At 41.8% G+C, this 17,190-nt stretch overlaps 1 protein-coding gene across 1 annotated transcript in view; it reads right to left on the minus strand.

The window, feature by feature from the left end:
* The window catches only part of LOC125483516 (unconventional myosin-Ib-like), a 120,873-nt gene that overhangs the window by 15,765 nt on the left and 87,918 nt on the right, over positions 1-17,190 (minus strand). The window contains exon 4 of the mRNA XM_048599183.1: positions 7,011-7,105. Within this exon, the coding sequence (XP_048455140.1) occupies positions 7,011-7,105 (95 nt within the window). The remainder of the gene's footprint in view (positions 1-7,010; positions 7,106-17,190) is intronic.

Below are 17,190 nucleotides of genomic sequence, written 5' to 3' on the forward strand. Positions count from 1 at the left end.
AGTACCAATACTGCAATATTGTCAGGGCCCATTGCCTTTACACCTACGGAACTGACTTAGCTCAGGTGGAAAATCCTTCTCCAGCCTACCACTTCAAAAGTAGTAGCAGAGTAAGAATTTATAGTTGGCCTGTCAGTGTTACCAGCAACAATTAAGCATAAATATTGAACACATATTCACTCATACATGAATAGATTTTGGTTGGTTAATTAGAATTGATATTTTTGGGGCAATGAAGAGCCAGAGTTTGAAATTTAACAACTTTGTTTAAAGCTCTTTTCAAACTTGCTTACAAATTAGCATTTTCACTCTCTGCACATTGTTACTTATCATTTTAAACCCTTACAAGAATCCAAGAAAATTGTGGATGATACTAGACCATAATCTAAGGTTACAACACTTTGGTTGTAAAAATTAGCATCCTAGGAACCATTCTTGCAACTCCACTTCTTAAAATCTTCCTATTTTGCTAGATTTTTGTACATGAATAGACAGTCCTCTCTTGTCAATCTGCAGATAACATCCAGCTGTCTTCCAATAATTAGTATTTCTTAAATGCAAATGGACATTTCTTAAAAAAAACATAGCTCTGTTGCAGCGTCGTAGCTTTCTTTTTCTATCCAATAAACTTGGCCAAACTCTGAATACTTAAGCATTACTTTACATTGTATAGCCTGCTTTCCAAATAATGAACAAATGGGAACCGAGTCCCTCATTAATGCTTTGAGTGAGTACTAAACTCTGTCCTATATTGGATGAAATTTGTAAAGGCAGCCCCATTCAACTCGGGAGCAATAATTTACAAAAATTATTTCCCATCAACTCATTACTTGCTGCATCAGCTCTATTCTGATCAGAAAATCTATAGCACAATTTGTTTAAGGGAAGATCACTAACCTGGTGATTTAGTTAATTCAGATATTGAGTTGGATTTGACATGCTCTGTTTTGTCAGATGGCATGTAAAATATGGTACCCGATCATTTTCCCATCCAATGCCAAAATTCACCCACAAAACATGGAGATGGGCAGGCCACTGAAACTGGCAACCTGTCCACCATATGCAGATAAGTAGTTAAGCATCTACTGAGTTTGTTAAAAGTTCAGTTGACCCTAATATTATCCTGACCACACCATAGGACAATTGGGTCATCATTTTTTTAAACAAAGCTTGAAAAGTGCAGGAAAAAAGGTGGGTATTATCTTCAAAGGATGGATATTGTACATTAGGGGATTTCGACCAACTCCAACAAAATTACAGGCCCCCTTCATCCATTTCACCCCATAAGAATTTTAAAACCCACCCTTCCATCACTTCTCCCTCCATCTCCCCAAGGGGGCAAACACTCCATACCCAATGCCCCTTTCCTACCTGTGTCTGGATCTACGTGCCCTTTATCCTGGGACTGAGGGATAGAAGACCTACTATCCACTAATTGAACTTGCTCACATTATTCCATGGCTGCGACACAGGCTTCTCCTGTGTTTGCCAGTTGGCCACCAACTGTCATCCTGATAATTTCTGGTTCAGTGACTTGGGAAGTCATGACAAAACTCAAATGATCCAGTTTGCAGCCATTGTCTTTGTTGCATTATATCAAGTCAGACAGATTCGCAGTAGAATATGATTACATCAAACATCATTGCCTTCAGAATGGGTGAAGTCAGCCAGCTTCCCATTCTGAGACACTTGTGGGGGCTCAAAGATTTGATTATCGTGATAAAACAGGGTCAGATCAGATTCAGCTATACTGACCCCCTAAAAACATACTACTGACACTCACCATTATCCACATGTGAACAATGGTTATTAGAATAAAAATACCAATGGGTTCCCACCTCCAACATGTTCCAAATCACATTAAAGGACTCTAACTACTAAGAAAGCTCAAGTTAACAGTTTGCAGGTTTGGAAACATGCCATATAGACTCTGCCACACGAGGGTCAGGTATTGCTCGAGTGGACAGCTTGATGGGGTTTTAGTTTTGTGTGCTCTCTCCAACACCACAAACAGAAACTAACATGAAGTCACAAAAGGCAACATTAGGACTAGAAACCAAAAATATAGTAATAAAGATATATTTTAAAGAGCATCTCAAAGGAAGAGAGAGTGAGAGATTATCATGATGCAGTTTACAGGGTGCAAATTTCAGAGTTCAGTATTTAAATTTGTATGCTATATGAAATCAAATTCCCCAACATTGTTAACAGAATTGCTACTTTTATTTGTTCACATTTTCTTTCAACTCTGGCTAGTCATTAAACTGGACTTCTTTCCAGTCTCAATGGCAAAATTGTCTCATGTCACCTTTCAATTCCACATGCATGTGGACGGGACAATTCAAATCCAGTCTGACACACCCAATAGTACAAAGTTACAGACTGCCATTCTACACTTTATTTGTTATTTCTTACACTACCTGGCTCTCTTCCAGCTTTGGAAATGTGCACAATTTCAACTGTTCACCTCTAACACCATGTTTCAAGTGTAGGCTTTAATGGTGTCTCTTTCTAAACCTGAAAATTGAAATATCTGTTCCCAGTAAGTCTTTCTCATTGGAAGACTGATTTAAGCCTTTCCAACACACTGATCCTAATATTTATAAATTCCAGAAGCACTGTTTTATGATGTCTGTCGTAAAACAAATGGAATTCAGAATATGATTTCCAAAACCCTGGTAAAATAAATGAAACCCCATAGTTTAAAAATTCAATTCAACTTACTTAATCACCATAAGTCAATACCCCAATTCTGCCATAAAAACAGGATTATTTTTCAAATACTTTCAAAAATTAAATAATGAAACATTTTATGCACTTAGAACACAAAACATAAATGAATAATTCTAGAAAAATACTTGACATATATTTAATTAGTTATTTTCTATACACTTATAAAGTACAGACATAGCAATAACTTTAAGTTAACTCTCATTGACAAAAACATTACCAAACAAAATCTTACACCGAGTACCATTAGGAAATATCAGAGCAGATGACCAAAAAAGTGGTCAGAGGTAGACTTTAAGGCTCATTTTAAGAGGAGGAGAGAGAGGCATAATGGTTTTGAGGAGAGAATCCTAGAGCCAATGCAATTAAAAGCACAACTACCAATGAAGAGTGATTAAAATTGGAGATAACAAGGTGCAGAGCTGGATGAACACAGCAGGCCAAGCAGCATCAGAGGAGCAGGAAAGCTGATGTTTCGGGTCTAGACCCTTCTTCAGAAATGGGAGAGGGGAAGGGCATTCTGATATAAATAGAGAGAGAGGGGGAGGCGGATGGAAGATGGATAAAGGAGCCGATAGGTGGAGAGGAGACAGACAGGTCAAGGAGGTGGGGATGGAGCCACTAAAGGTGAGTGTTGGTGGGGAGTTAGGGTGGGGGTTGATCAGTTCAGGGAAGGAGGACAGGTCAAGGAGGCGGGGATGAGGCTGGTAGGTAGGAGGTGGTGGTGGGGCTTGAGGTGGGAGGAAGGACAGGTTAGGGAGGCAGGGATGAGCTGGGCTGGCTTTGGGATGTGGTAGGGGGAGGGGGAGATTTTGAAGCTTGTGAGATCCACATTGATACCATTGGGCTGCAGGGTTCCCAAGCAAAATATGAGGTGCTGTTTCTGCAACCTTCAGGTGGCATCGTTGTGGCACTGCAGGAGGCCCAGGATGGACATGTCTTCCAAGCAGTGCAGGTGAACATCTGTTTGACGTGGAAGGTTTTCTTGGGGCCTGGGAGGGGGGACCGTGGGGAGGGAAAAATGTCTTTGGTAGTGGGGTCAGATTGCAGAAGGATGATGCGTTGGATCCGGAGGTTGGTGGGGTGGTACGTGAGGACGAGGAGGATTCTGTTTTGGTTGTTGTTGCGGGGAGGGGGAGGGGATGTGAGGGATGAGTTGCGGGACATGCAGTCAAGGGCGTTTTCGACCACTGTGGAAGGGAAGTTGCGGTCCTTGAAAAAAGAGGACATCTGGGATGTCCAGGAGTGGAATGCCTCATCTCGGGAGCAAATGAGGCAGAGGTGAAGGAATTGGAAATAGGGGATAGAATTTTTGCAGGAAGGTGGGTGAGAGGAGGCATATTCTAGGTAGCTATGGGAGTCGGTAGGCTTGAAATAGATATCGGTTTCCAGATGGTTGCCAGAGATGGAAACAGAGAGGTCCAGAAAGGCGAGAGAGGTATCGGAGATGGTCCAGGTGAACTCAAGGTTGGGGTGGAAGGTGTTGGTGAAGTGGATGAACTGTTCGAGCTCCTCGTGGGAGCATGAGGCGGCGCCAATACTGTCATCGATGTAATGGAGGAAGAGGTGGGGGATAGGGCCAGTGTAGCTTCGGAAAAGGGATTGTTCCACGTATCCTACAATGAGGCAGGCATCGCTTGGACCCATGCGGGTACCTATGGCCACAGCTACCTAGAATACACCTCCTCTCACCCACCTTCCTGCAAAAATGCCATCTCCTATTCCCAATTCCTTCGCCTCCACCCCCGAGATGAGGCATTCCACTGCCGGACATCCCAGATGTCCTTGTTTTTCAAGGACCGCAACTTCCCCTCCACAGTGGTCGAAAATGCCCTCGACCGCATCTCTCACATTTCCAGCAACTCATCCCTCACACCCCCTCCCCGCAATAACAACCAAAACTGAATCCCCCTCATCCTCACATACCACCCCACTAACCTCCGGATTCAACGCATCATCCTCCAGCATTTCCGCCATCTGCAATCTGACCCCACCACCAAAGACATTTTTCAATCCCCACGCTTATCTGCCTTCCAGAGGGACCACTCTCTCCGTGACTCCCTTGTCCGCTCCACACTCCCCTCCAGCCCCACCACACCCGGCACTTTTCCCTGCAACCGCAGGAAGTGCTACACCTGCCCCTACACCTCCCCCTCCCTCACCCCCATCCCAGGCCCCAAGAAGACCTTCCACATCAAGCAGATGTTCACCTGCACATCTGCTAAAGTGGTATACTGCATCTGCTGTTCCCGATGTGGCCTCCTCTACATCGGGGAAACCAAGCGGAGGCTTGGAGACCGCTTTGTGGAACACCTGCGCTCGGTTCGCAACAAACGACAACACCTCCCAGTCGCAAACCACTTGAACTCCCCCTCTCACTCCTTGGACGACATGTCCATCCTGGGCCTCCTGCAGTGCCACAACGATGCCACCCGAAGGTTGCAGGCTCCATCCCCGCCTCCTTGACCTGTCCATCTCCTCTCCACCTATCTGCTCCTTTATCCATCTTCCATCTGCCTCCCTTTTTCTCCCTATTTATTTCAGAATCCCCTTCCCCTCCCCCATTTCTGAAGAAGGGTCCAGACCCGAAACGTCAGCTTTCCTGCTCCTCTGTTGCTGCTTGGCCTGCTGTGTTCATCCAGCTCTACACCTTGTTATCTCAGATTCTCCAGCATCGGCAGTTCCTACTATCTCTGATTTGATTAAAATTGGAGATGCTCAAGAAGCCAGTATTGGAGCAGCATTGATATCTCTGAAGATAACCACTTGCAATGACAAAAAGCAAAGTCGAGAGCTTATTTTGGAAGTCTTGTGTCATGCATGTAGGCAATATGGCCTGTCTAATATAGCTGACACAATTTAGAAGTAAGTCATCTCCATTTTAAGGGAGGATGGAAGAGGCAGGGACAGTGATTTATTTTTTGAGAAAGGTTGAGTTGGTTTGATTTCCTTGTTATCATCAATCTAAGGGTAGACAGGAAAATAGAAGCCACCATCAGGTCAGTTATTATTTCATCAAATGACAGAATGGGCTCAAGGTGCTGACTGGCTTACTCCAAGTTCATTTGTTCATATGTCTGCTCATGTTTATGCTTTGCACAAGCCTCCTCCCATCCTGCATCATCTTATCAAAGCCAGAAATGCAGGCCCCTTTAAGGGTAAACCAAAACAGCACCAGAGATTTTTTTTGAGAGCAGCTGATGCCTGCTGGACTTTGTATTTAAGAGTCGAGTTCATAGAATCCCTACAGTGTAGATGGAGGCCATTTGGTCCCTCATGTCTGCAGTGACCCTCAAAGAACATCCCACCTACGTAAGACACAGGCAGAACATGCAAACTCCACAGAGACAGTCACCCAAAGCTGGGATTGAACCTGGGTCCCTGGCACTGAGACAGCTTTTATATTAAAGAAGATATATAAATGAAAACAGCTAGGTTCTAGAAAAAGGTAAAAAAGCAAAGAAGAAAAAAAGTACTCGGCTCTTGGGCCTTTGTGGTGCAGCAGTAGTGTCCCTACCTCTGAACCAAGATGCTTGGGTTCAGGTCCAACCTGCTCCAGAGACATGTCATACCATCAGCGAACAGGATAATTTGAAAAAGAAGGTCTGAGTTTTTGTTTCTCATACTGTATATTAATTGGATGATTAGACAATTGGTAGGGTTTTTTTATATATAAAATGTATAATTGACAATTTTTGTTTTCTTTTGTTTGTTTGGCAATTTTTAAAAATTATTTCTTTGATAAACTCAAAGTGCTATGTTCTTCCCCGGTGTGTGGCTTGCTTCTGGGCATGGCAAGGGTCCAGAAGGGAAACGGAGAATGTAGTGTTTGTGCTAACCTATAGGTTCACAATAAAACATGTGTAAATCTCCAAGTCTTTTGTTGCCTAATCCAATATATGGATCTTGGTCTGTTAAATAATCTAATATTTGTGTTCCCTCAACTGCTTCACCAGTAGCAAGTTCTATATTTTAACCACAAAAAGAAAAGACATTTCTCTTGTATCTTATTAGATTTATTAACGACACTGTTGTATTTATTGCTTCAATTTGGTCTCCTGTAGATGTGAAAACATCTATCTTTCTCCTGTCAAAACCTATTCATCACTTTAAAGACCTCTATTGGGTTTTATCAGAGCAGTTGCGACTGATCTATGCCATCAATCAGAACCAATTAATGAGCTGCTGCACTGTAATTTGGCTTAATAAATGACCCATTGTTTAAAAAAAATACCCAACTAAAACTTTCTGTAATGCTTAGAGACAAATTGTATTGATACCTGTTTTGCCGGCTCCACTTTCTCCAGTGATAAGTATGCACTGGTCCTTGTCCTGGTCTCGTAGAGATCTGTAGGCTTCATCTGCTAAAGCGTAGCTGTGGAAATAATACACATGTTATAGAAGCTGAAATACTGACATATTGCTTTAAAACTTTTTTGTTGCGAGTGAAGAATGATTTACAGGTCCCGTTCAACAGGTCAACGACAACCAACAAAAACTATCTAGAACTTTTAACATAACATAAAATCCTTAGGAGTTTAAATAGAAGGTTCTGTTCAGTTTTGATCTCCAAGATAGCAGCGGAGTAGCAGAGCACAATTGCGGGCTCCTGCTCTGCCTGCTTTGACTTTATTTTTCTTCCTTCACAGCTTTTTTCCTTACTTTAATCTACATACCTTCTGTGGAGAGATCAAGCCAGCATGGGGGACAGTGAGTCTGCGCAGGGAAGAGCAAGAGACCAAGCCTAGAATGGAGGAAATGGAATCCTTCTGGGGAGTGACAGCCCAGCTTGGCTAAGCCCTTAAGGCGGCCTGCAATATTGAACTTTTAACTTTGTTTCCTTATTTTGCTACTGTGTACCTAAGATATTGTACCTACTTACCTTTGTACATAAGATAGCAGCAAGAATGGCGACATTGTACTCCTATATCCCTGTGCTCGAGTACACATGATAATAAAATGTAATTCTAATTCTAGAAGTATTGTCAAATGTTGCTCCCTCCTGAAGTCTCAGACATCACAGATGCCCAATTTCAACCAATTCGATGCTGCAGGAGCCCAGCACATCAGTGCAAAGATGGGACTGAAACATTTGAAACCGATGAGCAGTGTCAAGTGGATGATCCATTTCTGTTCTCTTCCATAGGTATCCAGCATTCAGTCAATTCAATTCATTCTGCGCGATATCAAGAAACAGCTGAAGTCACTGGATACTGCAAAGGCTATGGGCCCAGACAACATTCCTGCAGTCATCCTTGAGGCCTGTTTGTCAAAACTAAGTGTGCCCCCTAGCCAAGCTGTTTCTTCTGGCATCTACTTGACAATGTAAAACTCCCCAGGTATATTCCAATCCATAAAAAGCAAGTCAAATCAAACTTGACCACTGTTTATTATCAATCATCAGCAAAGTGATGATGTGCTATTAAGTGACAACAGAAAACAACATTCAAGAAACTTGTCACCATCTGGGATAAAGCAGCCAAATTGATTGCCACCCTATCGACCACCTTCACCATTCCCTTCCTTCATCATTGACAGACAGTGACTGCAGTGTGTGCTATCTATAAGATTCACTGGACAGCTCACCAAGACTTTTCGTCAGCATCTTTGAAACCCACGACTTCTACCGTCGAGGTGGACAAGGGCAGGAGATGGATGGGAGCATCACCACCAGCAAGATCCTCTTCAAACCACACACTATCCGGATTTGGAAATATATTGCAATGGATGTTAGCCTGACCAGTGTAACCCACATTGCAGATTATTATTATAGCCTTGGTCCAAAGATGGGGTAAAAAAAAGCTAAACTCAGGAGGGGAAGATGACTGCCTTTGATGTCAAGGCAGTATTTGACTGAGTGTAAAGTAAGACTTGTAAAACTGATGTCAATGGGAATTGGGGGAAAGCCCACCACTGGATGGGGTTATACCCAGCACAAAAAGATGGTTGTGATTGTTGGAGGTCAATCATCTCAGTCCCAGGACATCTATACAGGAGTGCTTCAGGGTTGTGTCCGAGGCCCAAACATCTAACTGCTTCATCAACCAACTGACCTCCGGAATAACACAAGAAGTGGGAACATTTGCTGATGACTGCACAACATTCAACATCATTCACACATCTGCAGATGCAGAAGTAATCCATTTCCATATGCTGCATGACCTGGAAAACATCCAGGCTTACGCTAATGCTAAGTAACTATCACGCTTTGAATTTAGCTTCTATGCAGCACATTACTTTTAGAGCCTTCTGTGTCTCTCCCACTTCGGGAGAGGGAGCCATTCTGAACATACAATCTGAGGAATCTAACATCGAGATCTTTTAAATCACAGATAAACACCAATTTCTATGACTTTGTGCTAGGACATCACCAGTCATAACCAGCTAATTACTGGAAACGTGGAACCCTGCCTTTCCAAGGAGTTAAATCATCATCTTGAAGATTTTGTGATTGATGTACTTACTGGAATAAACAGGAAGAGACTTCTACACAAAGACACCATTATCCATCTTGGTTTAAAGTGATTTGGCAACAGATGCTCTACCTTTTGTAGTTTATGTACAAACTAAAATTAACCTTAAAGTACTTTACTTGTCATTCTGAAACATGTATCAATCTTATTTTGAAATGAACAAACTATGAAAAACACCACAATAGTTACAAGCCAGATATCATAATATCTAACGATCAAAGGACACCCCACTCCCAGTAGCCTGATGTACATCACTTTTGTTATGATGGAAAGTATGGCTTGTCATTGATGTCATTTGTCACTTACTGGCTCTCATCAGTAGTGTTGAGATGTTAACCTTAACCAGAAGGCTAGCCACCTCAGTATTCAAGTTTTCCATGTCACCAGAAAACTGTAGAAAATCAGTGCACCTTCCCAGAGAATGGGACTTAATTAATGCACATTCCCTGTTTCACTCACTGCTACCATTCTGGAAAAATACAAGCAAGGAATAAAAGACCAAGACTTATGTTATTTGAACGGAATGGAAATCAAAACTAATTTTACTACCAGTCATAAGTCTTCTGAGCAATGGGATGCTGATGAAAAAAGACAGACTTTTAAACACTTTTTTAGAAGGGTAGGAGGAGCAGATTGAGACAGAATTGAAAATGGGAAATTGCAAACAGGATAAAGGCTAAAGGAGAAAAATTATTCTGCAAAGTCCAGACTAGAGTGCCAGGCTAAGCTAGAAGCAGGAAAGTGTGATATTTTAATATCCATCTCAATGACTCTCAACATCATAAATCCAAACCTCATAACATACGCCAGCACATGGGGCATTAACAATTTCTGACAATTATGATGGGTACATTATAAAATCCTGTAAGAAGTGCTGTGTTAGGTCAACTCCCGACTGTTTTGAAAGTGATACACAGGAAAGGCCAGAAGAATAAAACAAACATTGGAATTCGTCAATTTCTCAAGACTTCAGAGTAATCCATTCAAACAGGAAGAAAAAATGAGGGGTGCAAAGCAGCTTTGAGGCCTGCGCCAACACTCTGGTGATGGCATTTAATCTTGTCGCTGAATAATTTTTTTTAGCCATCTGTAATAAGTAACTGTTCATATGCAATTGTTCATCTGCAAACAGCCTTTGAGTAGCTTAAATACCAATTGGATCTCTTGCTATCTCTAGGAATGCTGTTCACAAGGAATAGGCAGGCCTCCTTGGCATCGAGCATCACTAATGCACTAGGGAGAAAGAATAAGTCAGATCTCTTTTGGAGATGGTTAAAATAGGCATGGATATTCCACGTTGTCTGTCTCTTAACTGCAGGAAATGGGAGGAGGAAGCAAGTATCATTATGAGTCATGCAGCACGGAAACAGACCCTTCAGCCCAACTCATCCATGCCAACCAGACTTCCTAAACTGAACTAGTCCCAATTGCTTGCATTTGACCCATACCCCTCTAAACATTTCCTATCCACGAGCCTGTTGAAATGTCTTAAAATGTTGTAATTGTACTTGCCTCTGCAACTTCCTCTGGCAGTTCATTCCATACATGCACCACCCTTTGTATGAAACAGTTGTCTCTCAGGTCCCTTTTAAATCTTTCCCCCTTCATGTTAAACCTATGCCCTCTAGTTTTAGATTCCCCTATCCTGGGGAAAAAGACCTTGACTATTCAGCTTATCTGCATCCTTCATGATTTTATAAATCTCGAAAAAGGTCACCTCTCAGCCTCCTATGGTCCAGGGGAAAAAAAAAAGTCCCAGCCTACCCAACCTCTCCAGAGAACACAAGCCCTCCAGTCTCAGTAACAACCTTGTAAACCTTTTTTGCATCCTCAGTTTAATAACATCCTTCTATAGCAGGGTGATCAAAACTGAGTGCAGTATTCTAAAGGTGGTCTCACCAATGTCTTGTACAGCTATAACATGACGTCCTGGACTCAGTGCTCTGACCAATTGAGACAAGCATGCCAAATGCCTTCACCACCCATCTATCTGCGGCTCCACTTTCAAGGAACTATGTACCTATATCCCTAGATCTCTCTTTTCTACAACACTTCCCAGGGCCCTACTATTAAGTGTGTAGGTCCTGCCCTGGTTCATCTTACTTAATATGGCAGAGCTTTGACACAGTTCAGAAGCAGGCTGGCAAGTCTTAGCTATTGCATCAAAAAAAAAGCAGAGGGGGAGAAAAAAAAAAAATCATAGAAATGCTGAGCACCATAGACAGCTGTAGCATTTTGCTATTTTCTGCATTCCCTACCATGTCAACAAAGTATTTAAATCCTCACATGCCTAACTGTCAGGCATGTTGAACAATAAATCAGTAACTACAAAGAAGAAATACTTGGACAGCCTGCCACTGAATAAGACCCAGAACTTAATTACTGTACTCCATTGTATAGTTACAGCCTCATTCCCCAATCTGTGTTTTTTTTAAAAAGACTACACCGGTTTATTATTAGTCTCTACTGTCAACAAGGAATCTGCTTCCTGCAGAACAAGCAAATATCCCACAATTAATTTGACTCCCATGGGAAGGTCCAAGAACATTAATTAAACTCGTCAGTCTGAGCAAAATAAATATAAAATTCATAATTACTCTTTGTTTAGCAATACTGATTTACCATCCAATATTTTTAGATCACTGCCATTGTAGTACTACTCACAATGTAACTGGCAGTGAATGGGGAAGATAGATTGACTGGGGGCGGGCAAAAAATAGCATATTTTAAGTACTTTCCTCTCCTTAGATAATCCATTTTAAAGTCCATATTCCTCCCCAAAGGCAGCTTATAGCCAGGCAACTTGGTCCCAGGTCTCCAACACACATGCTCATTAGTCAGATAATAAAAATCTGTAGTACAGCCAAGTAATGTGCAATGATTATCTCCAGCTTCACAGGATATCCATTTCTCCTCTGTGACTCCCTCCCCAGACAGCCTGAAACCAGTAGGTATGGTCAGAACAGTGGACTGGTCCACTTTCAACTGCGCTACAATGGAGGCTGCTGAATCAACGAACTGCCACCCCATTCAGATCACTCCTTCAATTGTGGGTCAGTGGAAAGGAGCTTAGCTCCAAGTCAAAAGGTTGTGTGCTCAAGTCCCTCTCCAAAGACTAGAACAAATAATTTAAGTTGCAGTTCTGTGCAGTATTGAGAGGGCACTACACTGTTAAAAAGGAGTTTTTAATGTGAGATGTTACACCAAAACAGATCCGTCTCCACATAGGTACATGAAAAAGATCCAGTGGCACAACTTTGAAAAGCAAGGAAGAGCTACCAGTGACGTTGCCAATATTCATATCCCAACAACACTGAAACATTATTACATGATCACATCCTGTAGATTGGAGTAACATCTGCAACTTTCCACTCTTTAAGAAAGGTGGGAGAAGGAAACCAGTCAATTTCAGATCTGGGAGCTTAACATCTCTGATTGCTCAATGAGGAGAAATTGTTGGAAACTTAGGCTTGAAAAGAATCAACTAAGATGCTGCTATTCTTTCTAAATGAATGTAAATAATTCAATGAAGTAAAGTCAGGGCACAACTTCATGCTAATCCAAGATAGCATAGGTTCAAATCAGCAAAATGTGGAGGTAAAATTGTATTCAGCTGCTCTTCACACAAGACCCTGACCCACCCCGAGGATGTTTGGAGAGAAGTCAAGGAATTGCTGGAAAGAAAAACATAGATGTGCGTTGAAAGGAATGAAGTCTCTGGATGAATGGCCAAAGTCAGGTGAACAGTCTTGGAGCAAAGGACCAAGGAAAAGCCATTTAGCTTTCCATGCATCTTTCCATGAGATCATGGCTTGACCTAGGTCCATTCACCAACATTTGCCCCACACCTCCTCTTTGGATATGTTTGGATAACAATGTTCAGATATAAAATTAGAACTGGTCTAACATAAATGGCTCTTTGTGAGAGTTCCAAACTTGTAAGAGTTGTAGAATTGTTTCCTAGTTTGGCTCTAATGTTGAGACTATGTCCTCTAGTCTTAGGCACACCAACAAACTTAAATAGCTTTTCTGACTCTCTTCTGACCTGTTCCTCTTCATACTTTTAATACTTCCATCAAATCATCACATATCCTCCAAGTTTCAGAAATGAAACCCTAGTTTATTTAATCTCTTCTTGCTTTATAACACAAGTATTTTTCTCATATCATTCTGGTAAATGTATGCTGCATTCCCTGCAAGGCTAGTATAATCTTTCGAAGGTCTAATACCCAAAACTGTTTTCACTGCTGCTGGTGCAGTGGAACTTCTAGCTTGAATTTTAGCCCTCCCCATGTAAAAGCCAATAAAAAGCTCCCTCCCTTTTATAATTTTCTGTGCCTGTCCATGACATATTAATGATCTACATTGGATCTTGAAGCGATCTCCTCTATTTCTAGTTTTTCACCATTTACAAACGTTTTATGTTGAAATACATTCTACAAATCTATGCTGAATCTCTCTGATACAGTTGAAAGTTGCACGGTGTCGGTCACTCACCATAGACTCTAGCAAGTCCACACCAAGAAATGTTTACTTGTCTGTGATTCTCTCCTTCGAAAATGGAATAACGTTTGCAACTTTCTAATCTATAGGAATAGCTCCCGTATCTGAAGAACCTGGGAAAGGTATACTTAGGGGCATCTGCAATATTGTTAGTTCCTTTAAAATCCTGAGACACAAACAAAAACAATGTGGTCCTGTGAATGTGCCATTCTTCTGTATTATTGGTTAGCTTTCACAATGTTTATTAAGCTCCTGTTTTCTGATCAATATTATTTGCTTAGGAAATGTGTCATTCTATCCTGTTCCTCCACTAAATTCATTACTTTTTTCCCTTATTTTCATTGAATATATCACAGTCTTTAGTTTTTAAAAGGGCTCACATCAGTCTTGATCATGCCCTTTTATCCCAATGTAATTGTAAAGGTTGTGTCTTGATTTTCATTTCCCTTGCAGGCTGTTTATCATATTCTTTCATGTGGAGCTCTTACTATCTGTTTTGTCAACCAGATGCTGACCAGATATCCTAAATTAATCTAGTCTTATTTGCCAGCATTTGGCCCGTATCCCTCTAAACCTTTCCTATTCATATACCCATCCAGGATGCCTTTTAAATGTTGTAATTGTACTAGTCGCCACCACTTCCTCTGGCAGCTCATCCCGTACACACACCACCCTCTGCATGAAAAAGTTGCCCCCTTAGGTACCTTTTAATTTTTTTCCCCACTCACCCTAAACCTATGCCCTCTAGTTTAAACTCCATCTGCCACTCCTCGACCCATTGGCCCATCTGATCAAGATCCCATCATACTCTGAAGTAATCTTCTTTGCTGTTCTCTACGCCCCAATTTTGGTGTCATCTGCAAACTTACTAACCGTACCTCTTATGTTCACATCCACATCATTTATATAAATAATGAAAAGCAGTGGACACAGCACTGATCCTTGTGGCACACCGCTATCACAGGCCTCCAATCTGAAAAGCAACCCTCTACCACCACCCTCTGTCTTCTACCTTCGAGCCAGTTCTGTATCCAAATGGCTAGTTCTCCCTCTATTTCATGTGACCTAACCTTGCTAACCAGTTTACCATAAGGAACTTTGTCGAATGCCTTACTGAAATCCATGTAGATCACATCTACCGCTCTGCCTTCATCAATCCTCATTAAGTTAAAAAAACTCAATCAAGTTAGTGAGACACAATTTCCCATACACAAAGCCATCTTGACTATCCTTAATCAATCCTTGCCTTTCCAAATACATGTAAATCCTATCCCTCAGGATTCCCTTTAACAACTTGCCCACCACCGACGTCAGGCTCACCAGTCTATTGTTTCCCAGCTTTCCCTTTCCACCTTCCTTTTTCCTAAATAGTACACCACGTTAGCCAACTTGTGGTCTTCCAGCACCTCACCTGTGGCTATCAGTGATACAAATATCTCAGCAGGGGCTCAGCATTCACTTCCCTCGCTTCCCGGAGTTCTAGGGTACTCCTGATCGGGTCCAAGGGATTTATCCACCTTTATGCATTTTAAGATGTCCGGCACCACCACCTCTGTAATATGGACATTTTTCAAGATGTCGCGATTTATTTCCCCAAGTACTGTATCTTTCATATCCTGCTCCACAGTAAACACTGGTGCAAAATATTCGTTTACTATCTCCCCCATCTCTCGCAGTTCCACACATAGGTGGCCCTGCTGATCTTTAAGGGGCCCTATTCTCTCCCGAGTTACTCTTTTGTCCTTCATGTATTTGTAGAATCTTTTAGGATTCTCCTTAACCCTATTTGCCAAAGCTATCTCACATTCCCTTTTAGCCCTCCTGATTTCCCTCTTAAGTATATTCCTACTGCCTTTATACTCTTTCGGAGATTCACTCAATCCCTGCTGTCTATACCTGACATATGCTTCCTTCTTATTCTAGACTAAAATATCAATTTCTCTAATCATCCAGCATTCCCGACACCTACCAGCCTTGCCCTTCACCCTAAAAGGAACTCATTTTTGAAGGTTTTCCATTTTCCAGCCGTCCCTTTACGCCCACCCCCCCCCACCCCACAAAAATCAACTTTTGAAAGTTGTTGCCTAGTACTGTTAAAATTGGCCTTCCTCCAATTTAGAACTTCAACTTTTAGAACCAGTCTATCCTTTTTCATCATTGTTTTAAAACTAATAGAATTATGGTCACTGACACCAAAGTGCTCCCCCAGTGACACCTCAGTCACCTGCCCTACCTTATTTCCCAAGTGTACGTCAAGTTTTGCACCTTCTCTAGCAGGTACATCCACATACCGAAATCAGAAAATTTTCTTTTACACACTTAAATTCCTCTCTTTCCAAGCCCTTAACACTATATTTGGAAGTTAAAATACCCTACCATAACCACACTATTATTCTAACAGATAACTGAGATCACCTTACAAATTTGTTTCTCAATTTCCTGCTGACTATTGAGGGGTCAAGATGATCATCCCTTTCTTATTTCTCAGTTCCATCCAAATAACTCCCCTGAATGTATTCCCAGGAGTATCCTCCCTATGTACAGCCATAACGTTATCCCTAATCAAAAATACCACTTACCCTCCTTTTGCTGTCCCCTCCTATCTTTCCTACAGCATCTATACCCAGGAACATCCTGAGCCACCTCTCTGTGATTGTTATGATATTCCAGTCCCATGTTCCCCAAACATGCCCCAAGTCCATTTGCTTTACCTGTTAGGCCTCAATTTGAAATAAATGCAGTTTAATTTATCAGTCCTACCTCGTTCTCGGCTTTGTTCCTGCCTGCCCTGACTGTTTGACTTGCTCCTTTTCCCAACTGTACCAGTCTCAAAGATCTCTTTCCTCACTACCCCTGGGATCTCCACCCCACCCCTTACTAGTTTAAATCTTCCCAAGCAGCTTCAGCACATCTCCCCAACAGTCTATTAGTCCTCTTCCAATTCAGGTGCAATCTGTCATTATTATGGAGGTCATTTCTACCCTAGAAGAGATTCCAATGATCCAATCCTTCTCCCTGCACCAGCTCCTCAGCCATGCATTCATCTACTCGATCTTTCTATTTCTACCCTCAATCACTCATGGCACTGGGAGTAATCCGGATATTACTACCCTTGAGGACCTCCTTTTTAACTTTCTATATTGTCGCCTCAGAATCTCATCCTTTTCTCTTCCAATGTTGTTAGTTCCAATGTGTACAACGACCTCCTGCTGGTCCCTTTCCCTTTTGGGAATATTTTGCAACCTCTCCAACATAGTTCCAATATGCTTCGGATTCACAAGTTTCCCTCATGCTTTGTCTTCCTTCTAAATCTCCTGCGCTTTAAATCTCTGACCATAGTGGACAATTTTTCAGGAATAATTTTATCGTTGGTTGCCATCATACTGGTGAAAACTTTGACTTGATAATCTCAAAGTCCACTACTTCTGAAATAAGATAGTATGAACTGCCGATGCTGGAAATGAGTCAGTTTTCCCTGACTTTG

The sequence above is a fragment of the Rhincodon typus genome, chromosome 7 (genome assembly GCF_021869965.1).
Source record: "Rhincodon typus isolate 14 chromosome 7, sRhiTyp1.1, whole genome shotgun sequence".
Classification (NCBI taxonomy): domain Eukaryota; kingdom Metazoa; phylum Chordata; class Chondrichthyes; order Orectolobiformes; family Rhincodontidae; genus Rhincodon; species Rhincodon typus.